The 18,453-nt window shown below is 58.5% G+C and overlaps 1 protein-coding gene across 5 annotated transcripts; it reads right to left on the reverse strand.

Annotated features, from left to right (window-relative positions):
- Nucleotides 1-68: 68 nt before the first annotated feature.
- On the reverse strand, nucleotides 69-16,639 carry MDFI (MyoD family inhibitor). Of its 5 annotated transcripts, XM_036870249.1 has the most exons (6): nucleotides 16,443-16,638; nucleotides 16,152-16,331; nucleotides 14,523-14,609; nucleotides 7,252-7,434; nucleotides 3,562-3,786; nucleotides 74-998 (listed from the first exon to the last, which is right to left on the reverse strand). In XM_036870249.1, the coding sequence occupies exons 3-6, from the start codon at nucleotides 14,596-14,598 to the stop codon at nucleotides 742-744; spliced, it is 741 nt and encodes a 246-aa protein (XP_036726144.1). In that variant the 5' UTR covers nucleotides 14,599-14,609; nucleotides 16,152-16,331; nucleotides 16,443-16,638; the 3' UTR covers nucleotides 74-741. The 5 variants fall into 5 exon arrangements, with proteins under 5 accessions (XP_036726147.1, XP_036726146.1, XP_036726145.1 ...); XM_036870250.1 differs by lacking the exons at nucleotides 16,152-16,331; nucleotides 16,443-16,638 and adding an exon at nucleotides 14,745-14,952 and having other exon boundaries at nucleotides 73-998; XM_036870248.1 differs by having other exon boundaries at nucleotides 16,152-16,638.
- Between the last annotated feature and the right edge of the window lie 1,814 nt (nucleotides 16,640-18,453).

Below are 18,453 nucleotides of genomic sequence, written 5' to 3' on the forward strand. Positions count from 1 at the left end.
GGCAGGAAGAGGGAAATAAAGGTGGGGCATGGGTACCCCTCTTCCTTCCCTCCCTCAGGGGGGAACGTGACACAAGGGAGGGGACCTCAGGGGCCAGGGAAGCCCCATCCATCTGGGGACTTTGTAGGGGGGTTGTGGGAGTGTTGGTTTTGAGAGTCCATGGCCATCGCTCATGAGTCCTGAGGAAATGTGAGATGGACCCATATCTTTATTTACAGCAACAAATAGAACAGACCTTCCCTCCATTCCCTCCCTCTCCCCTTCCAGTCTTATCTATACCTTTCCCCCCTCCCACCCCACCCTGGGCCCAAGCCCAGCCCTGCCCTCTGGGGTCACTGTATGGGTCAGGCCCCACAGGAGGGGAGACTGGGGAGGGGCTTGGCTGAGGTCAGGTGGGGTGTCTCTTTTCACATTTTGTTGTCCTCTAAGCCTGGGGGCAGGGGAAGGGGGAGGCAGGCACAGGGGCAGTGAGAGGTAGAAAAGCGCACAGCCCCAGCACCCCAGCTTCCCCCATGTCCCGGCCCCCTCCCCCAACTTTCACAGTGTTCTGCAGCCCTGGCAGCTGATCCAGGAACCGTCCCCCCTCCCCCCAGGTCTTCGGTGCTGTTGTCCAGGGAAACCAGCGAGGAGGACCGGCACCGCCCTCTCACCGGGCTGGGGTTCCGAGGGGGCCCGGGGAGGGTGGGAGAGGCCCGGGGGAGGGGGCGGTCCAGCCTCGTGTGACAGCTGGGACGCCGTGGGTCAGGAGGAGAAGCAGAGCCCGCAGCACTCCATGCAGATCTCCAGGCAGTCGGCCGACTCGCAGCAGGCGTCCAGGATGCCGCAGTCCAGGTCGCAGGGCAGGTCGCAGTCGGCGCACTCGCCGGAGCCGCAGCAGCAGCAGCAGAGGCACGAGTCCTCGGAGCTGCAGGAGCCGCACGTGGCGCAGTCCAGGACGATGTTGCACAGCGTCAGGAACTCGCAGAACAGGCAGGACAGGATGCAGTGGACGCAGCAGTCTGCAGGCGAGATGGCCCGGGGCCGGGGACCAGCCGTGGGCGGCAGGCTCACTGAGTGCAGACATAACGCGCGTGCAGCCCTCCCCCGGCTCCGTGAAATGGGGACCCACCTTCCAGGTGACCCCGAGACACGGAGAGTTACGTGGAGTGAGGGTCTGAGCCCCGGCAGCCTGGATCCTGAGTCCCTGCTTTAACCACCCTCGGTCATTTATTTAACGAACACCGAGGGATGACGTGTTCCAGGCACTGTTCTAAGTGTTATGCACGAATTAAACTCATTTAAACTTGCAACAACTCCTTGAGGAGGGGCTGTATTAGCCGCTCTCTACAGATGAAGAAACTGAGGCACAGAGAAGTCACTTCAAAATCTCTCCAGAATCCTACCACTCTGCTCAGCTCTTGCCTGGCGACAGCAACTGCGTCCTCGCTGGTCTCCCCACTCCCTGCCTTTGACTACCGCTCCCGGCCCGCACCTACTCCGCACACGGAGGCCGGAAGGACCCTTGAAAAACTTCTGTTGGATCCCGCCCCTCCTGCCCTCAGAACCCTCTAGTGGCTTCCGCCTCACCAGGAGGAAAAGCCCAAGAGCTCACAGTAGCCCCGACGGCCCCTCCCCAGATCACTCTGCTGTGGCCACACTGGCTTTTCCTGGTCATGCAGGCACTGCCCCCCGTCCCCCCCAGTGCTCCAGCCCCAGATACACGCTCTGCTCATTCTGTCCCCTCCGTCTTTGCCCAAATGTCCCCTCTCGGGGAGGCCTTCCGCGAACACCCTCTTTAATACTGCGAGCTGCTGGGCCCCAGCCCCACCCCCTCACCGGGGCCTGCTCTGCCTCCCCGCCCAGGACTTAGCACCTCCCGCGGCTTACACAGCCCTCCCCGCCTACTAAAGGGCAAGCACCGCAGGGGCTGGCGTCTTTGTCTGTTACGGTCCCTAGACCGGTGCCTGGCACATTGTGGGTGCTGAGTAAATACACAGGAAGTGAATTAACGCACGATCCTGCCTTGGGCACCCAGCTGGAACGCTGTGGTGCTGGCTCGGCAGCCCGTGTTCTGAACCGCTGGCGTGCTGCCAGGATGCTGGGCTGGCACCCCTCCCAGGGGTCGGGCCATGGGCAGTGTCCAGTTCCCCTGACCAGGCGGGCCCCTGGCTCAAGGCTGCTGGTCCTGTCGGAGTCTCACACCACCATGCAGGCTCTGATGTCCCCACCCAGTCCTGTGTACAGGGAATGGGGGCTCGCACAGCTGGAACCCCTGCCATCTATCGGCAAACTGGATAAGGGAGTTCTCTTCAGATGCAAATCTGATGAGGTCACCACCTTGCTTAAAACCCTTCGAAGCTCCCTATTGTCTCCCAGATGAAGTCTAGACCCACTATGCAGCTTACTAGGTACCCTCCACCGCGGGAGTCCTGGTCTGCTTGGAGTCTCACCTCCCACCATTCCTCACCTGGAACTTCATAATCCAGCCACACTAGCCAGTTCTCACCTCTGTGCTAATGCACCCTGGCTAGATCCTCCTATGGGTCCTTTAAGGCTTGCTCAGACACCTCCAGAGCCTTCCCAGACTCCCCTCCCCAGCTTTCTGGGCTGGTGTGGGTGTCCCCCTGTGTTCACTTTATCACTCATCATTTATCTTTTATCACATTACAGAGTGATTACCTGTTTGTGTCTCTCTGATGAGAGCTTTATGAGGCCATGGCCTGGGTACCCAGGACACAGCACAGTGCCTGGCTCACAGCAGATGCCCAGTTCACTTCAGATGCATGAATACCCCCTTCATAAACAAGCCTGTTGGGCAGAATCTGCTCTGGCGGGTGAAAGTTATGAACACATTGTGTGCAAATGTGTACACTGAATCCTGTTTGCAGAGGACCAGCCAGAGTCCCCCAGCATGGAGAAAAATTACTTAAAAGTTCTGGGGTGAAGGTCAAACATCACTGGGCTACAGGTAGCCGTCACCCAAGCTGAACTGATGCCTGGTGGGACAGGGGACGTGGCTGCCCAGGTTGGTCCCTCAGAGGACCTCTGTGTGACAGGAACAATGGCTGGTATATCTGGGTGCTCTGACCTCCCACTGCACCTTGCAGCCCCCATTCCGCCCCCAGTTAAGCATCTGATGGTGCATCATTTTATTACGCTAGGTGCTGTGCTCTCACTAAACAGATGGTCCATTCCTCAAGGAAAATTTCTGTTTCCAGAAATGACGTGGCTTAAGCTGGACGGGCCCAGATGGCTCCACTTCTTGTTAGAGCAACTCTGGGAGAGTAGGGATGAGAAGGGGTTGGCCTTGAGAACTCACACGTGCCTTACCTTACCCAACATGTGTCCTCTGCAAGGTTCTCTGATTTAAGAGTCTTGCATCAGACTCCCTGGAGGGCTTGTTAAAACCCAGACTCCCGGGCCCCACCCAGAGGTTCAGATCTGGAGGACCTGGCGTGGGGCTGAGATGCTGCACTTCTAACCAGCAACCTTGTAAAGATGCTGCCGCTGGCCCCTGCGTCAGACTTCGAGGAAGCCAGCTTTGGAGGCTTCTCCCAGAGGGAGGCGAGATGGGGTGCTTACCTTCCTGTGCCTGGAGAGGGATCTGGGAGGCAGCAGACTTGGTGCTGCCCTTGCTTTTCTTGCTGCCTGGGCTGGCTAGAGATGGGTGTGTCTGCAACTTCCGGTGGGCCTTGGGGCCACCCAGGGCACCGTTCCCCGTCCGCCTGGCGCCGCCCAGCTCCGAGGGGTGGCCAGAGCCATTCGCCACTAGTGGGATGCAGCCCAAGGGGTTCCCCTGAGGCTGGCCTAGGAAGATGATGAGAAAGGGCAATGGGGGAGGTGGGAGCTGGGGGGTGGGTCCCTGCACAGCCTCCCGGGGCTCTGCTTGAATCTTGCCTGCTTTGTTCCTAGATACACCACAGGTCATCTAGCTGATCTGTATTTTGCAGATGGGGCAACTGAGGCCCAGGGAAACTGATTTGCCCAGTGGCACATCATGAAACAGCCACAGAGTCGAGCCTGGCTCTTGACTCCCAGGTCCATGCTCATTCCAGAAAAGACAGAGGTGCAAGGCAAAGGGAGAGGCTCAGGGCCCTGGACCCCACCTTCTTACCCCACGTGAAATCCACTCTCCTGCTCTTGGGGTCCTGAGATTTTGGTGAGAGTGGTGGCAGTTGGGGGTGGAGGGACAGCAGGGAAGCAGTTAACCGTCACCTCGGCCCCTGCCAAGCCCCCTGCTGCTTTTGCCCTTCGTGTGCCGGGTGATTGATTGGAAACATCTGTTTGGAGATGAATGCCCTGGCCCTGGAATCCAGGGGCTCCTCAGAGCAGCCCCCTATCTCCTGCTCCTTCCGCCTCCAGCTCCCCGCCCCATCCGGCCTCTGTGGGGCAGCTGCAGAAGGGGCTTGCTGAGGGGTCCCTTGGGTCTGAGGAGGGGGAGAAGGGAAGAGGGAGGCCAAGCAGGGAGACCCCAGAAGCTGGGAACCCTGGGTCCCCATCCCAGGCTGAGGAACCAAAACAGCTTTATCAGTGGGGTGTGGGGAGGCTGGCCCTGGAGATCCCCCCAAACACCCCGTTCCTTCCCTCAGGTTTGCCCACCTGGATGGCATGGTTCTGTTCTCAAGAGATGAGGGCAGGGGTGTGTGTGTGTGTGTGTGTGTGTGTGTGTGTCTCAAGAGATGAGGGCAGAGGGGTGTGTGTGTGTGTCTCAAGAGATGAGGGCAGGTGTGTGTGTGTGTGTGTGTCTCAAGAGATGAGGGCAGGGGTGTGTGTGTTTGTGTGTGTGTGTCTCAAGAGATGAGGGCAGGTGTGTGTGTGTGTGTGTGTGTGTGTGTGTCTCAAGAGATGAGGGCAGAGGGGGGTGTGTGTGTGTCTCAAGAGATGAGGGCAGGTGTGTGTGTGTGTGTGTGTCTCAAGAGATGAGGGCAGAGGGGTGTGTGTGTGTGTGTGTGTCTCAAGAGATGAGGGCAGGGGTGTGTGTGTGTGTGTGTGTGTGTCTCAAGAGATGAGGGCAGGGGTGTGTGTGTGTGTGTGTGTGTGTGTGTGTAGAAGTCTGAGGAGGGGTCACAAGAGTTCGAGGATCCCTCTGCTCAGGCCCCCTGACTCCTGGGCGGGACCCTCTGGCCCTGAGGACCCTCAGTAAACGTGAACGTGGGGCACTTCCATCTCTCAGGCCCTGGGGTCTAGATCCCCAGCTCCCTCCGGGCCAGGTCTCTGGGTTTGGATTGTGGCAGGAGGGGGTGTCTGGGGCGGGAGCTGGAGGCTGAGGAGAGCGGAGCGGGGCCTCAGCGCTTCCCCTAACTGAGGGGGCTGGGCCTTTAAGTAATGGTGGGAGCACATTGCTGGGCACTCACCGCACGCGGGCACTGTTCGGAGCACTTGGCATGCGAATTGTTCTCAGTATCTCTGTGGGGCAGTATCCTCCTTTTACAGATGAGGAAATCGAGTCCCAGGGAAGTACAGTAACTTGTCCAAGGTCACACAGCAAAGGGTCAGAGGTGGGACCAGCTTGGAGGCTAAAAGCTGGGACTCCGAGAGCAGAGAGGCAAGGAGCGGGGCAGAGGTTGGGAGGCAAGGGACCGAGGAATAAGCTGCTACTATCACAACCATCACTACTCTTATAACTAGTAGCTGACATGGTTTGAGCTGTGACTAGGTGCCAGACACACAGTGTTAAGAGCTCTAAGTGTAGTAACTACTTCCTTATGTGCTTTTTTTTTTTTTCTTTGGACACACCGAGTGGCTAGCGGGATCTTAGTTCCCTGACCAGGGACTGAACCTGGGCAATGGCAGTGAAAGTGCTGGGTCCTAACCACTGGACCACCAGCAATTCCCAGTAGTAACTTCCTTAAGCATCAAACAGATGTACTATTACTAGCCCATTTTCCAAATGAAAAAACTGAGGCCCAGAAAGGGTAAAACTTGCCAGAGGTTCCACAGCTAGGAAGTGGAGGGGGGAGGGGATGGAGATTGGGAGAAAGGAGCTGAGGACAAGCTGGGGAGTCAGGAGACGATGGGAGACAGGGCTCTGGGGAGGACCATGCTGGGAGCCTCTGGCCCTGAGCAGTGGCTGGTGCCTGCATCTGGGTAAACAGGGGTAAGGCCAGGGGAAGTGGCCAGGCCTGAATCATCCTGCCCCCACCGCCTGGCCCCATGGTGGGTGACTAGGCTGAGTCCTTGGCCAGCTTCGGTGCCCCCTGCCCTGCTGCCTAAACATGGGCACAGTGACCAGAGGGCGGGAGCGTGTGGTGAGCTAAGGGCCCAGGAGGTTGGGGCAGACACAGAGCTCGCCTGTGGCCACGGCCGTGGCGGTGGTCGTGGTGGCTGAGTCACAGAGCAAACACTCAGGGCCCCACAGACACAGGGGTGTCTGTCTAACTCCCATCCAGGCCCCCTCCTCCGTGACCACGGCATTCAGCTCTTTCTCTCAGTTCTGCTGGTGGGTGTGTCTGGAGGGCAGTGCACTAGCAGGATTTAGTAACCCTGACTTCCAGGGAGCCCAGCTGACCCCAGATGCCCTGGCTGAAGGCGGCTCCACGCTCGGCCATGCCAGCTGGGCAGGCAGGCATAGGAAAGAGCACTGGGCCAGGAGACCTGACCTCCCCAGTCTGTGTCCAGGGAGAGTGGGTCTCCTTGCCTCAGTTTCCTCATCTGTAAAATGGGCTTGGCAAGCGCTATCCTGCTGCCTCAATAAAGGCCAATGTGGAGAGCGCGTGAGATCATGCAGGGAAAGAAAGTTGGAAAGTGCCAATGTGTCTGTAGATTTTGCGGATCTTACTGGTAATTACAAAATGATTCTGGCAGTCCCTTCCCCTGCTTCTGAGGGTGACAGTGGCGAATTCTCCCCCTCCAGGACCTCCTTGGAGACACTGAGCTAAACCTGGGAATAGAGCTGAGTTTTGCTCCTTTCTACAGAGAGCAACTGCGGGTGTCTCTCCTGCCAGTTTGCTCTTGACACCCTGAAGGCTGGGCTGCCTCAGGCTCCGGCTCCCTGCCCCTGGCCTTATGCTCTCTTGTCCTGAACCACATTGCCTGGAGCCTGTCCACACTCATTTTGAACTAATTTTATCCGAATCATTTTGTATGTGGAGGTCTTCTTCCTAGACAGAAAGGGCAATGTCCTACACCTTTCCACTGCCCACACCTCAAGGTCCTGGCCCACCGCTAGGCTCCCACAGGCACCCACGGCATTTCTGCCAGCCCATCTGCATTGGATTCTCTAGAGCAACCCCTACATGTTGTCACCCCAATCCCCTGACCCCTAGGACTCACGTGTCACAGCTTCTGTGGGGATGTCGAGGTCAGTGCTGTCCAGGGCCTGGGAGGCCCCAAGGCCATTGCTTTGGGGCATGGAGGGTGCCGCCTCCTCCAGGGAGCCCTCCTCTAGCGCTGCCTCCACAGGTTGAGTGGATCCTGTCACTACCTCCAGCCCAGGCAGGAGGGATAGGGTCTGGGCTAGGGAAAAAGCAGACGACCGAAGGACATTTTCCTGGTGTCCTCCTGTTTGCCCAGCCCTGGTCCCCTTCCCACAGCCCAGAATGCCGTGAGCCCTCATTCTCGGTCTCTGTACCAGTTACCCAGCCCTTACCCTATCTGGCAACAGTGCCAGACTCTAGAATAGAAAGTTCCCAAACTACAGCCCGTGAACGAGCAAGGGTGTGTACATGTGCACGTGTGTGTGTGTGTGTGTGTGTGTGTGCACTGTCAGGGAGAGGGGCCCGAGATGCATGGTATAAGGGAAGTGGGGGGAGGCAGAAACACAGCACAGGAGAGAAGAGACAAGCAGCGATGGGGAGACAGGGACAGGCATCCAGAGTGACATGGAGAGAGAAAGAATCAAAGGCACAGTGAAAGGTAGAAGCAGAGACAGACAGCGCATCAGGAAGTGGGAGACTGGGCACGGAGGAGGGCGCCCCAGACGCCCAGTGACAGACAGCCCGGGAAAGGCAGGAGACTCAGCAACTGAGCGAAAGTCAGCGATGGAGAGAAAGATAAAGATGAGGTCAGAGGCAGAGGCGATGGAGAGGGAGTGGGATACAGACAGAGCAAGAGGGAGACAGGCAGTGAGCAACTGGGGCTGAGAAAGAGGATGACAGCAAGAGAAAGAGTCAGAGAACCCTGGGTGGTGAGGCGGAGCCTGGGGGGTGAGGCGGAGCGGCTCCGGGCAGGAAGAGAGACGGGGAGACGGCCCAAGAGGGCTGGAAGAGGCGTATGGCAGCCACATGTAATTACAGTGAGTGGCTCGGCCCCTCTGTGCAGGGTGGGCGGAAGGCAGAAATGGAGCCACCTACAGTTCCTGAGGCAGCAGGACTAGGGCCTCCTGGGCCCAGGGGAGGAAAGTTCTGGGGGCTGAGAGGTGGGGCAGGGTGGCAGAAAGGTGACCTGGCGTGGGAAGGCCTGAGGGTGGACAGGAAGGGTGAAGGCCAGGGTCATGGGGCCAGGGGCCAGGCTGGGCAAGGGCAGGGTGCAGCCTGGGCCTCCCATCAGCCCCCAGGTCGTGCAGTGGGACTGACAGGGGCCTCAAGAGGGTGCCCCTCCCCCAAGCCGCACTGGGAGCAGGGGAGACAGAAACGAGAGGCTCAGAGAGACACAGAGACCAAAGGGCTCAGGGAGAGGAGAGTGACACAGGGAGCCACAGAGAAAGATGAAGAGAAAGGGTGATGAAACCCAGAGAGTAAGAGGTCAGCGCCCACCCGAACACACCACACACAGAAATCACGAGACACACCCACAGGGACAGAGAGAGACAAAAACTAGTCTTGGAAACAGTAACGGAACCAATCACAGAGCACAGAGGGCCTTACACAGGGGTTCCTTCCCTGAGCTGTCTCCAAACGGGGGTGGAGGGGTAGGGAAGGAGATCTTTAGAGGGATCAATTCAGGTTGGGCATGTAGGTCTGGGGGATGGGAGCATCCTGAGGGGAGGGGACAATCCTTGTTCCAAAGACCCTGGTCTCCCACGGCCAGGGGGACCGAGGCCCCAGGGACCCCACGTGGGTCGTACAGAGAGCAGCCGGCATGCTCCCACCTGCCTAGGGAAACCATTAACCCTGCCTGGAGCTGGGAGCTGGGACAGGGAGCACGGAGGGCTGGGGCTCCCACCACTCCTGAAAGGTGGCAGTTCTGTGCTGGGAACCCCTCCTGGTGCCCAGGGAGGCAGGGGGCAGGTCCCTCCAGCCCCATCCATTCCTTGGGCCTACTGAGAGCTCTCTGCGTTAATGAGAGGTCAAATGGCTTTGGGAGGATCGCAGGGCTCGGACGAGGGGAAGCAGGGAAGCAGAGACAACCCCCAAGGGGGATCCAGGCCGCCCGCTCCATGGCACCTCTCCCAGCCCAGAGCCTGGTCTACAGCAGCACAGACGGGACAGGACGGTGGAGGGTCACGACCAACCTGGCATGGAGAGGGAGGCTCACAGCTTGAGTCCTAATTCCCAGGAAAGGAGGGGGCCGCCCAGCTCCAGCCTCTGGCCCCAGAGGCGTCTTGCCAAAGCCCTGAAGCGGAGTGCTGACTCTCCCAGGTGGTGTAATGACAGAGGCCTGAGCCAGGAGCTGGAAGACCCAAGCCCTGGTTTTTACCAGATACCAGCTTGGGCGAGTTACCAGGAATTGGGTCACCTTGTGTGAAAGGGGGCTCACCATGCTTGTCCCTCAGGGTTTCAAAGAGTAAATGAAATACTCAGCAGTGCCTGGTATTCAGGGGGCCACTCACATACGCTTCCACCTGCCCATCCCCCTGCCTGCCCTCCCTCCTCTCCCTTCCTTCCTTTCCTCCTTCCTTCCTGTGCTGTTTGGTGTAACGGCTACGACGCACCTCCCAATACGTCAAGCACTGGGTGGACCAAAATGAGAAAGACCTGGTCACTCCCCCAGGAGTTCTCTGTTGGGGTGGGGGTGGGTGACAGTCACATACACCGAAGGGCAAGAGTTACAGCAGGGGCATCTAAGAACTGTGGAAGCACAGAAGGTGGGCACTTATCCCAGGGGGGGGTGTCTGTGTTTGTGTGTGTCTAGGAGGCTTCTTGGAGAAGGCAATGGCTACACTGGGTCTTAAATAATCAATCAGTCAGCAAAGAAGGGGAAAAGGACCTTTCGAGAACAGCAGCAGAAGCCAAGACCCCAGTGTGAACAGCTATAGCATGAACGAGGGGAGACTAGAATGATAACTGGGGCACGGTGGGCCTTGTGGTCACTTCCCAGGCTTTCTCCTGAGGTCACCAGGGCACACAGAGGTGACACTGTCAGTCCTGCAGTGGAAGGAACCAGGATTGCAGCTCTCTTGGCCCCCAGGGTTGAAGAGGGAGGAAGGAGAGGAAGAGGAGTTAGGAGACTGGTCCTCACCTGGGCCCTCCTACCCCTATGTCACCTGCCACTCTCTGGGCAGTGTCTCCTAAGTCACCTACAGGGCTGGTGACCTTTAATCTGGTGGGAACAGGAAATTACAGAGAGCACAGACAAAGTCCCGAGGAGGCCCCTCCTGCAGGAAACCTGCCATTCTGGGGTGAGCACCAGATCTTGGAAGGAAACCAGGGGGGAAAGTAAATCCAGTCCAGTCATCTTGACCTGGAAACACTGAGGGACAGACCTCCTGGAGCCGGGAGGGCTGCGGAGGGGACCCAGCAGACACTGGGGGAGCAGCGCTGAGGGCAGAAGAGGAAACTGCTGAGGGCCCAGAGACGTGGGAGCAGGCAGAGAATGAACAAGACGTGGCAGGAGGGCCTGGTCTGCTGGTGACACGCTGCCCAGGGGCCCCGACGCCAAGATGCTGGAGAAGAAACAGCTCTCCCTGCAAGCACGTGGAGCCGAAAAACCAGACAAGAGGCGGGGCCCATGTGCTCAACAATCAAAAGACGGAAAGAGCCCAGTTTTCCTTCTTGCGACCAGGAGACCCCTGCCCAGCCACAGAGGGGAGAACATCTCTGAGGAGAAAGTCCCGGAGGATGGGAGGCCAGCAAAGGACAAGGGCCACCGTGTGGACAAGAAACTCAAGTTGTGTGTGAAGGCATCTGCCCCGGGTCGGGGTGGGGCTGGAGTCCCTGGCTGGGGCCCCACCAGAGCCACCTTTTTCTAATGTGCACAGGGGGTAATTCCCTGGCGGTCCAGTGGTTAGGACTCCGCGCTTCCACTGCAGGGGGCACGGGTTCGATCCCTGATAGGGGAACTAAGATCCTGCACGCAGCACGGTGCAGCCAAAAATAAATAAATAAATAAACTTAAAAAAAATAATAATGTGCACAGTGGGCCAGCCATGCTGGTGGCATCCCTGAGCAGAAGCCCCAGCCCTGCACTTCTCTCAAGAGTCCCCATCTCCAAGGGGGAAACACAGAAAGGCAAGAGCCCCTGTGCCTCGACATATTCTCATCCCTAACATGGGATAAGGTTCAGGTCAATGCCCTGAGTTCTGGAAAGACAGCCCCAGAAGAGGGTGGAAAAGTCACGTTTAAATCCATAAGCCCGAGAGCGAAGCAGAGAGACTCAAACTTCAGCCGGACCCTGTGTGCTCCCTCTGCCTGCTGTTCCTGGATGGAGAAGGAGTTTGGGGGACCTCTTCCAGGTGGGAAGGGTTCATTCCAAGCCTGGAAGGTGTCCACAGGACCCTTGTCCCCAAGCTCCGGTGCCTGGTCCCTCCAGCTGAGTCCTCTCCATTGTCTTCGTGGACAGTGGACCCAGCTTTCCCCTTTGGAGCTCCGACCATCTCTGCAGAGAGAGGGCCAGGATCTGATCTGCTCAGAGAGTAGTGACCAAAGCCCCACATTCCAATCTCTCCTTGGCCTGGTATTCAAGGCCTCGGTCTATATCTTCAGCCTACTCAATGGACAAGGATCCTATGTTCCAGGCTGGCCGACCTCTCCTTGGCCCCAGGCCACCACAGGGCCTTCTGCCCAATCCATCCAAGCTTATATTGTTCCCCTTGATCAGAATGTCCTACCTCTCCGCTCTCCCCAGATCCAACTCATCCTTCATGACCCAGCTGGAGTTTTACCTCTTCCTCCATAAAGCCTTCCCTGACCCTCGAGCCAATAGTCTCTCCTTGGAGTGGCCACTTACTGAGAACTCAGCGTCCAGGGTTCCCTGCTGTAAACTGTAACTAGGGAGTGAAGTGCGGGTCCTCAATCAGACTGCAGCCCCAGTCTGTCTCTGCACCCCCAGTAAGCACTTAGCAAATGTCTGTTGCTGAGGATTGAGTTCTGGAGCCTGGAGCCCCAGGTCAGGAGGAGAGAGAATGAGAAGGTGAGAATTAGGGTTGGCACCTGGCACCAAGAAGGCAAGAATGTGGACTCGCTTGATACACACTTGTGACACACAGGTCACAGGCTCAGGTCACCAGGCTGAGGACTTGTGAGGGCCTGAGATGGCCAGTTAGGCTGGGTCCAGTTGGTTTTATTTTAGGTCTGAAGGCTCCAATTCCCCAGGAAATTCAATTTAGAACCAAGAGCAGGAATGTGACGCCACAGTGCTGGACAGAAATCTGTGGGTTAGGGAGCCAGGCTCCTGGGGCTCTCAGGGCTGGATGGGGAAGAGGCCACTGGGGGAGCCAAGGGTGTGCGGGCTTGGCCACCTTCCCCGACCAGAGCTGCCCTGGGTCCCCTTGCACCCCTGTCTGCATCTTGCGTGGCTGAGGGAGGGGCTGACTTGCTCCCTGGCTATCTTGCCAGCAGGGCCATGGCCTTGCTGTTCTGTCAGCACTCAGCAGGGAGCGTGGGGGATTCTGGTCTCCGATTTAGGCGTCTGTGGGGTTTTGGCTGGGTCTCCTGCGGTTTGGGCTTCCTGGGCAGCAGGCTCATTCTCCCAAGGCAGCAGAGCCAGGCCTTCTCGTGTTATGAAAGCCACATTGTCTGGCCCAGCCCAGGCTGGGGAGGGGGCTCGCTGGGGCACTGGGGGGCCTCAAGTTACAGCCCAGGGCTTAACCCTCCCAGTGGCCCACCCTGGCCCTTGCCCCTGCCCCGAGCACATTCAGCCCCTCCTTTCCCTACTGGGGCTCGAAATGGGTCACACAGGGGCGAGGATCTTGGAAGGAAGGAGTGGAGGCGAGAGCAGAGAAAATGGATAAGCAGGGGAAGAATGGGAGAGTGGGAGAGAAGCAGGAGGCCGAGAAAGAGAGGAGGGGCTAGGGACAGAGAAAGAGCCTTCCCAGGTCTCTGCCCCTAGCTCTCTCTCCAGGCTGCAGGAGCCCAGTTCTTGGGGCAGTTTATTCCCCAGAAGTCCCTACTCCAGGGTCCCCACAGAGGGGGGGAATCGGAGGGCTGGTGGGATGCACAGCAGACACATTAGTCTCACGTACATGCCGGCTCCTGGCCAAACGTCTCCGACTTGTCCTCACTCTAGGAGACCCCCAGCCCCACCCCGCACCTCCACAGCCCTGCATCTCCAAAGGGCCAGCATCCACACCAGGTAGACCTGGGCCTCTCCAAATGGGCAGACCAGCTCCCATGGGCGGATATGGAGACTGAGGCCAGAGAGGGGAAGGAACTTGTCCAAGGCCGTGCAGGGAGTTACTGTCAGAGGTCCAGGACCAGACCTCCGTTATTCAGAGACTCAAAGAGGGGAGAAAGGGCAAATGGGGCTGGGTGAGAGGAAGGCAGAAGATTAGACTAGCCTAGAGCTAGGATTAAAGGCATGAAATCTGGGCCTGTACTCCTGCATGCCACCCCTCCAGCCCCCCCCCCCAACAAAACCCAGATGTTCCTGACTTCTCCCTGTCCCTGTGGTCCATTGTGAGCCTCAGCTCACATGTGTATGGTGAGGGGCTGGACTGAGAGCCACAGCCCCAGGACTCCCCTCCACCCCCTCCTCAGACCCCCTCAGGGAGTCACAAACCCTCCTGGGGTTGGGAGGCTCCTGCAGGAATCCCTGGGAGGTTACAGACCCCTTGAGTTGAGGGAAGGGGCGTTTCACTCGGGTGGTGAGCACTCGATTGGGGTGAGTGCATGAGACAGAGGGAAAGAAAGAGAGAGGAGGAGAAGGAGATAAAGCGTGTGTGTGTGTGCGTGTGCGTGTGTGTGTGCATGTGCGCGCGCGCGCGCGTCCCTGCAGGGTAGGGGTGGCTGGGACTGGCCGGGCCCGGGTGGGGAGGAAGACGAGCGAGACGGAATGGCAAGGAGGGGAGGGGCCGGGTCCTGTCGGACAAAAGTTTTCTGGAAGCGCTAGGCTCTGGCTGAGTTGGGGGAAGGGAAGGAGAGAAAGACTCAGACACCCCCACCCCGCCTAAGGCCCCCATAAATATTTACACACTGGGCAGAAAAGGCTGGGACACAAATCCCAGACGGACAGACAGACACTGCGGTGTGTGTGTGTCTGGTGCTGGGAGTGGGGAGAGTTGGAGCCAACTTGGCGCGGCCACCGCCTCCGTTCGGGCCCTACCCCCATCGCCTCAGCCCTCCACTCTCTTTGGACCCGGTCCCCGATGCCCAGATTCCTCGCCTCCACCTCCACTCAAGCTTCCCGAACCGTCTCCCCCCTTCTCAGGGAGGAGGGGGGAGAATGACCACCTCCCCCAACCCCCTACCCGGCTCTCGTCCAGTCTAGCTCTCCATCCCCGGTCCTACCTGGGTCGGGGGCTGCGGTGGGGGCTCCATGGGGCGCGTCGCAGTGAGGGGGGCGCTGGCCACTCACCTGGGACATCGGCCCGGGACCTGCGGGAAACAGGGCTCAGCGGGCGGGGCGGAAGGTCCCCGCGCGCGCGAAAGGGGAAAAGGGGGCCGGGCAGAGGGCGATCCAGCGGCAGCCGTGCGCCCATCCCTTCCCAGCCCGGCCCCCGATCGACTTACTCGTGCGAGCTGCGCGCCGCTCTCTCGCGCCGCGGGGATCACTGCGCGGGGCCTGCCATGCGCGACGGCCGCGAGCGCCCCAGCCCAGGGGCAACTCGGCTCCACTGCGCTCGCCCCGCGCCCCTCCCCTCTCACTCGCTCCTTTCTCCCATTTCGGCGCCAGCGCGGGCCGCTGGCCCCCTTCCTTCTGCCTCCTTTCCCTGTAGCCCCCTCGCTCCTCCCCTGCTTGCCTCTCCTCTTCCCTCCCCTCCTCCCCGGCCCACCCTCTCCCCGCCCCCTCCTCGCCTTTCCAGGCGCACCCACCCCCCCACGTCCCTTCCCCCGCGCCGGGCTCGGCGCTGCCTGGGCGGGACACGTCTGTCCGCGGGGCGCCGCGGCTGGAGCCCCCACAGGAAGCCGGCTCCGCGCGTTTCCTCCGCGCTCTCGGAGCTGGGCCCAGTCTCCCCAGATCCCCGCCCCCCTCCCAGGCCCAGCTCCCCGGGGGGCGTGCAAAAGGGGCCGCGCGCGCTCCCCTTCGCCTGTCCTAAACTCTGCAAAAGTTTTCGAAAAAGCAAGAGAACGAGAGAGAGAGAGAAACCATGGTGACCACAACTACCTCGAGCCAATTGTCTGAATATTTGTGGACCCCAAATCTCGTTGTCCCAAAGGTGGGAGTGATCAAGTTTCTCAGGCACCCTTTGCCCACTCCCTTGGTCTCTGCCCCGGGGTCCTAAGCCTTGGCACAGACCAGAAGTTTGTCCCTCCGGGAAATCCGGTTAGTGACCAACTAGCATCCCGTGTCCTACAGCAGCCCTAATTCCCCCACCTCCACCAGCCGTGCGTGGGAATTTGGTCAGAAACCCAACTTTGGAGGCAAAGAGAGGTTCTCGAGTTTAGCCTTTCTTTTGGCTCCAGACTGGAATCCGAGGCCTTCCAAATTGCGGGCGCTCGGGAAAGGGGAGACAGGGAGCCCCTCCCGGCGGGGGCAGCCCGGCGACACATCTGGAATTGTGAGCTGGGTCCCTCCTCAGGGCCGGGGGTAAGAAGGAGCCGTGGCCAGAGAGTCGGGGTGGGGGGAGTTCAGGGACCCTCAGCGTCGCCCAGGGAGCAGGTCCCCGAGGATGGGGGAGGGCATGGAGCCTGCGGGCCCGCTGGGTGGGGGTGGGCGGGCCCGTGGGATGATCAGGTGAGGCCGCCCGCTGTGGTGACAGCGTCTCAGCCACGCTAGACCAAGGACTCCTCGGAGCCGAGTATGGGCTCCCCACCACGAGGGCCCGTGAGCAATTAGGGAGGCGACGGCGGCGCCAGGCCTGTTCTGCCGGTTCCGCCTTCCAGCCCGGAGTTGAAGCCGGGGCTGGGACGCGGGGGCCGAGCTAGGGACTCGGGGCCTCTCCTTGGTGTCCCCCAGTCCCCGCAGTCGCTACTTACGACGCTCGAAGGTGCCCGCGGCGCCGTCGAGGCCAGGACCGCTGTGGTCCCCGCGATGAGGCCAGGTGGCTTCGGCCGGAAGTGGGGGGCCCCCGGGCCGGGAGGAAAGGGTCCCGCTCCCGCGGCCGCGCTGACTGGTGCGGGCCCGGCCTGGAACTCCGGGAGCCAGCCCGGATCAGGCTGTTGTATGGAAATTCTGGGGAGCGGGGTGGACTCCCCCTTCCCGGCAAGGGCTGAGTCACTGGGACGCACCCGTGGGGCTTGGCGACTGCAGCATTCTGACCAGCTTACCTGGGTCCGCGAGCTTGGCCTCATCCGCCGCCAAGAGTGGAAGTGGAAGGGCGAAAGGGGGCGGGGTGGTGGACATGGTCCCCAGTGCAGTCCCCACCGTCGCTCTCCGTCCTCTCCTGAATGTGGGGCCCCCTCCCTAACCACAGACCCTAGCCCTGCACCACTAACCCGCCCCGCCTCCCCACTGCTTCTCAGTCTCTCTCCAGGGCCCCTAAACTCTGGATCGGCCCAGTCTCCCAGCCTTACTGTCCGAAATCAGCTGCTTGGGATCCAAAGTCCTCTGAATCTGGCCCAACACTAATTAATATGTCTGGTTTGTTGGAAATGTAAAATAGGCTTTACATTTAATCCCACATACCGGTTATACAGGTGTGCTCAGTTTGTGAAAATTCAGCAAGCTGAACATTTAAGGTACATGCACTTTTTTATATGGCTATTATACTTGAATAAAATGTTTTAAAAAATCAACACTCATTAAAATCAACATTCTAGGACAAAACACAGTATGGTGTGATGACCAGGCATGGGACTCCAGTTCCACATCCCAACTCCACCATCCACGTGTTTCCTTGGAGAAGTCCCTTTACCTCTCTGAGCCTCAGGAGGGATGAACATTGGGGGCCTCCGTGTGGAACCTAATAGTTTCATTGTTATCCAGGACCAGGACTAGGGTGAGGTAAATGGGGCGCTCCTCTGGGGTGCAAAATTTAGGAAGGTGCCAAGATAAAAAAAGTTTTAATTCAATATTTTTAAAAAGCCAAATCAGCAAATTACAGCCCTGACAGCCAGCTGCCTATTTTTACTTATTTATTTATTGGCTGTGCCTCACAGCTTGTGAAATCTTTTTTTTTTAAATTTTATTTATTTATTTATTTATTTATGGCTGCGTTGGGTCTTCGTTGCTGTGCGCGGGCTTTCTCTAGTTGCGGTGAGCGGGGGCTACTCTTCGTTGAGGCGCGCAGGCTTCTCATTGCAGTGGCTTCTCTTGTTGCAGAGCACGGGCTCTAGGTGCGTGGGCTTCAGTAGCTGTGGCACGCAGGCTCAGTAGTTGTGGCTCACGGGCTCTAGAGCGCAGGCTCAGTAGTTTTGGTGCACGGGCTTAGTTGCTCCGCAGCATGTGGGATCTTCCCGGACCAGGGCTGGAACCTGTGTCCGCTGCATTGGCAGGGGGATTCTTAACCACTGTGCCACCAGGGAAGTCCCAGCTTGTGAAATCTTAGTTCCCGGACCAAGGATGGAACCAGGGATTGAACCCAGGCCCTCAGCAATGAAAGTGCCGAGTCCTAACCACTGGACCACCAGGGAATTCCCCAGCTGCCTATTTTTATAAATAAAGTTTTATTGGAACCAGGGACAGGATTAGGGTGAAGCCAGTGAGATGGGATCACGCAAATTCAGGGTTAGATCCTGTCTTTATTTAAAATATTGGCATTTTGTTCATTATAGATTTTTTTGCATTAATTTTGATTTTTAGATATATTGCAGGAAAATATTGTTTACCGAGTAATTACCGAGTAATTGTAATTACCGAGTTTTTTGATGCTCCCTTAAGTTTTGCACCTGAGCCTCACTCACTCTTGGCCTTACACACCTCACCATTGTCCCTGGCCTATTACTGTCTTCTCCTGAAGGACCTGGATAGGACCCCAGAGTAAATGAGCGGGAGGCTGAAGATGCTTCCACCCCCCTCACCACCACCCTCAACACCAGGTAGGCTCTGCATTCAAGCCCAGGCCTAGCTTTCCTGGGGCCCACTGATCAGTTCAGAGTCAAATGCAAAGTCCTTACAATGGCCTTCAGGCTCCAAGAGCTGGGCTCGACCTGCCTTCACCTTCATCTTCCCTCACTCATTTCCTTCCAGCTTGCTGCTCCCTGAGTTTGTTTTTTCAACTCGCCTCGTGTGCTTGCCTCAGGGCCTTTGCACTTGCTCTTCCCTCTGCCCAGAATGTGCTTCCCCTAGATATTCACTTGGCCCCCTTCCTTGTTTCCTTTACTTATGTCACCTTCTCAG

The sequence above is a fragment of the Balaenoptera musculus genome, chromosome 11 (assembly GCF_009873245.2).
Source record: "Balaenoptera musculus isolate JJ_BM4_2016_0621 chromosome 11, mBalMus1.pri.v3, whole genome shotgun sequence".
Classification (NCBI taxonomy): Eukaryota; Metazoa; Chordata; class Mammalia; order Artiodactyla; family Balaenopteridae; genus Balaenoptera; species Balaenoptera musculus.

Excerpts from the sequence above, each read along its gene's own strand:
- MDFI (XM_036870250.1), bottom strand. The coding sequence starts at position 14,598 with ATGTCCCAGGTGAGTGGCCAGCGCCCCCCTCACTGCGACGCGCCCCAT. Across the intron at positions 7,435-14,522 it reads CACCGCAGCCCCCGACCCAG|CCCAGACCCTATCCCTCCTG; the intron begins GTAGGACCGGGG and ends CTTTTTCCCTAG. Across the intron at positions 999-3,561 it reads CCCTCTCCAGGCACAGGAAG|ACTGCTGCGTCCACTGCATC; the intron begins GTAAGCACCCCA and ends TCTCGCCTGCAG.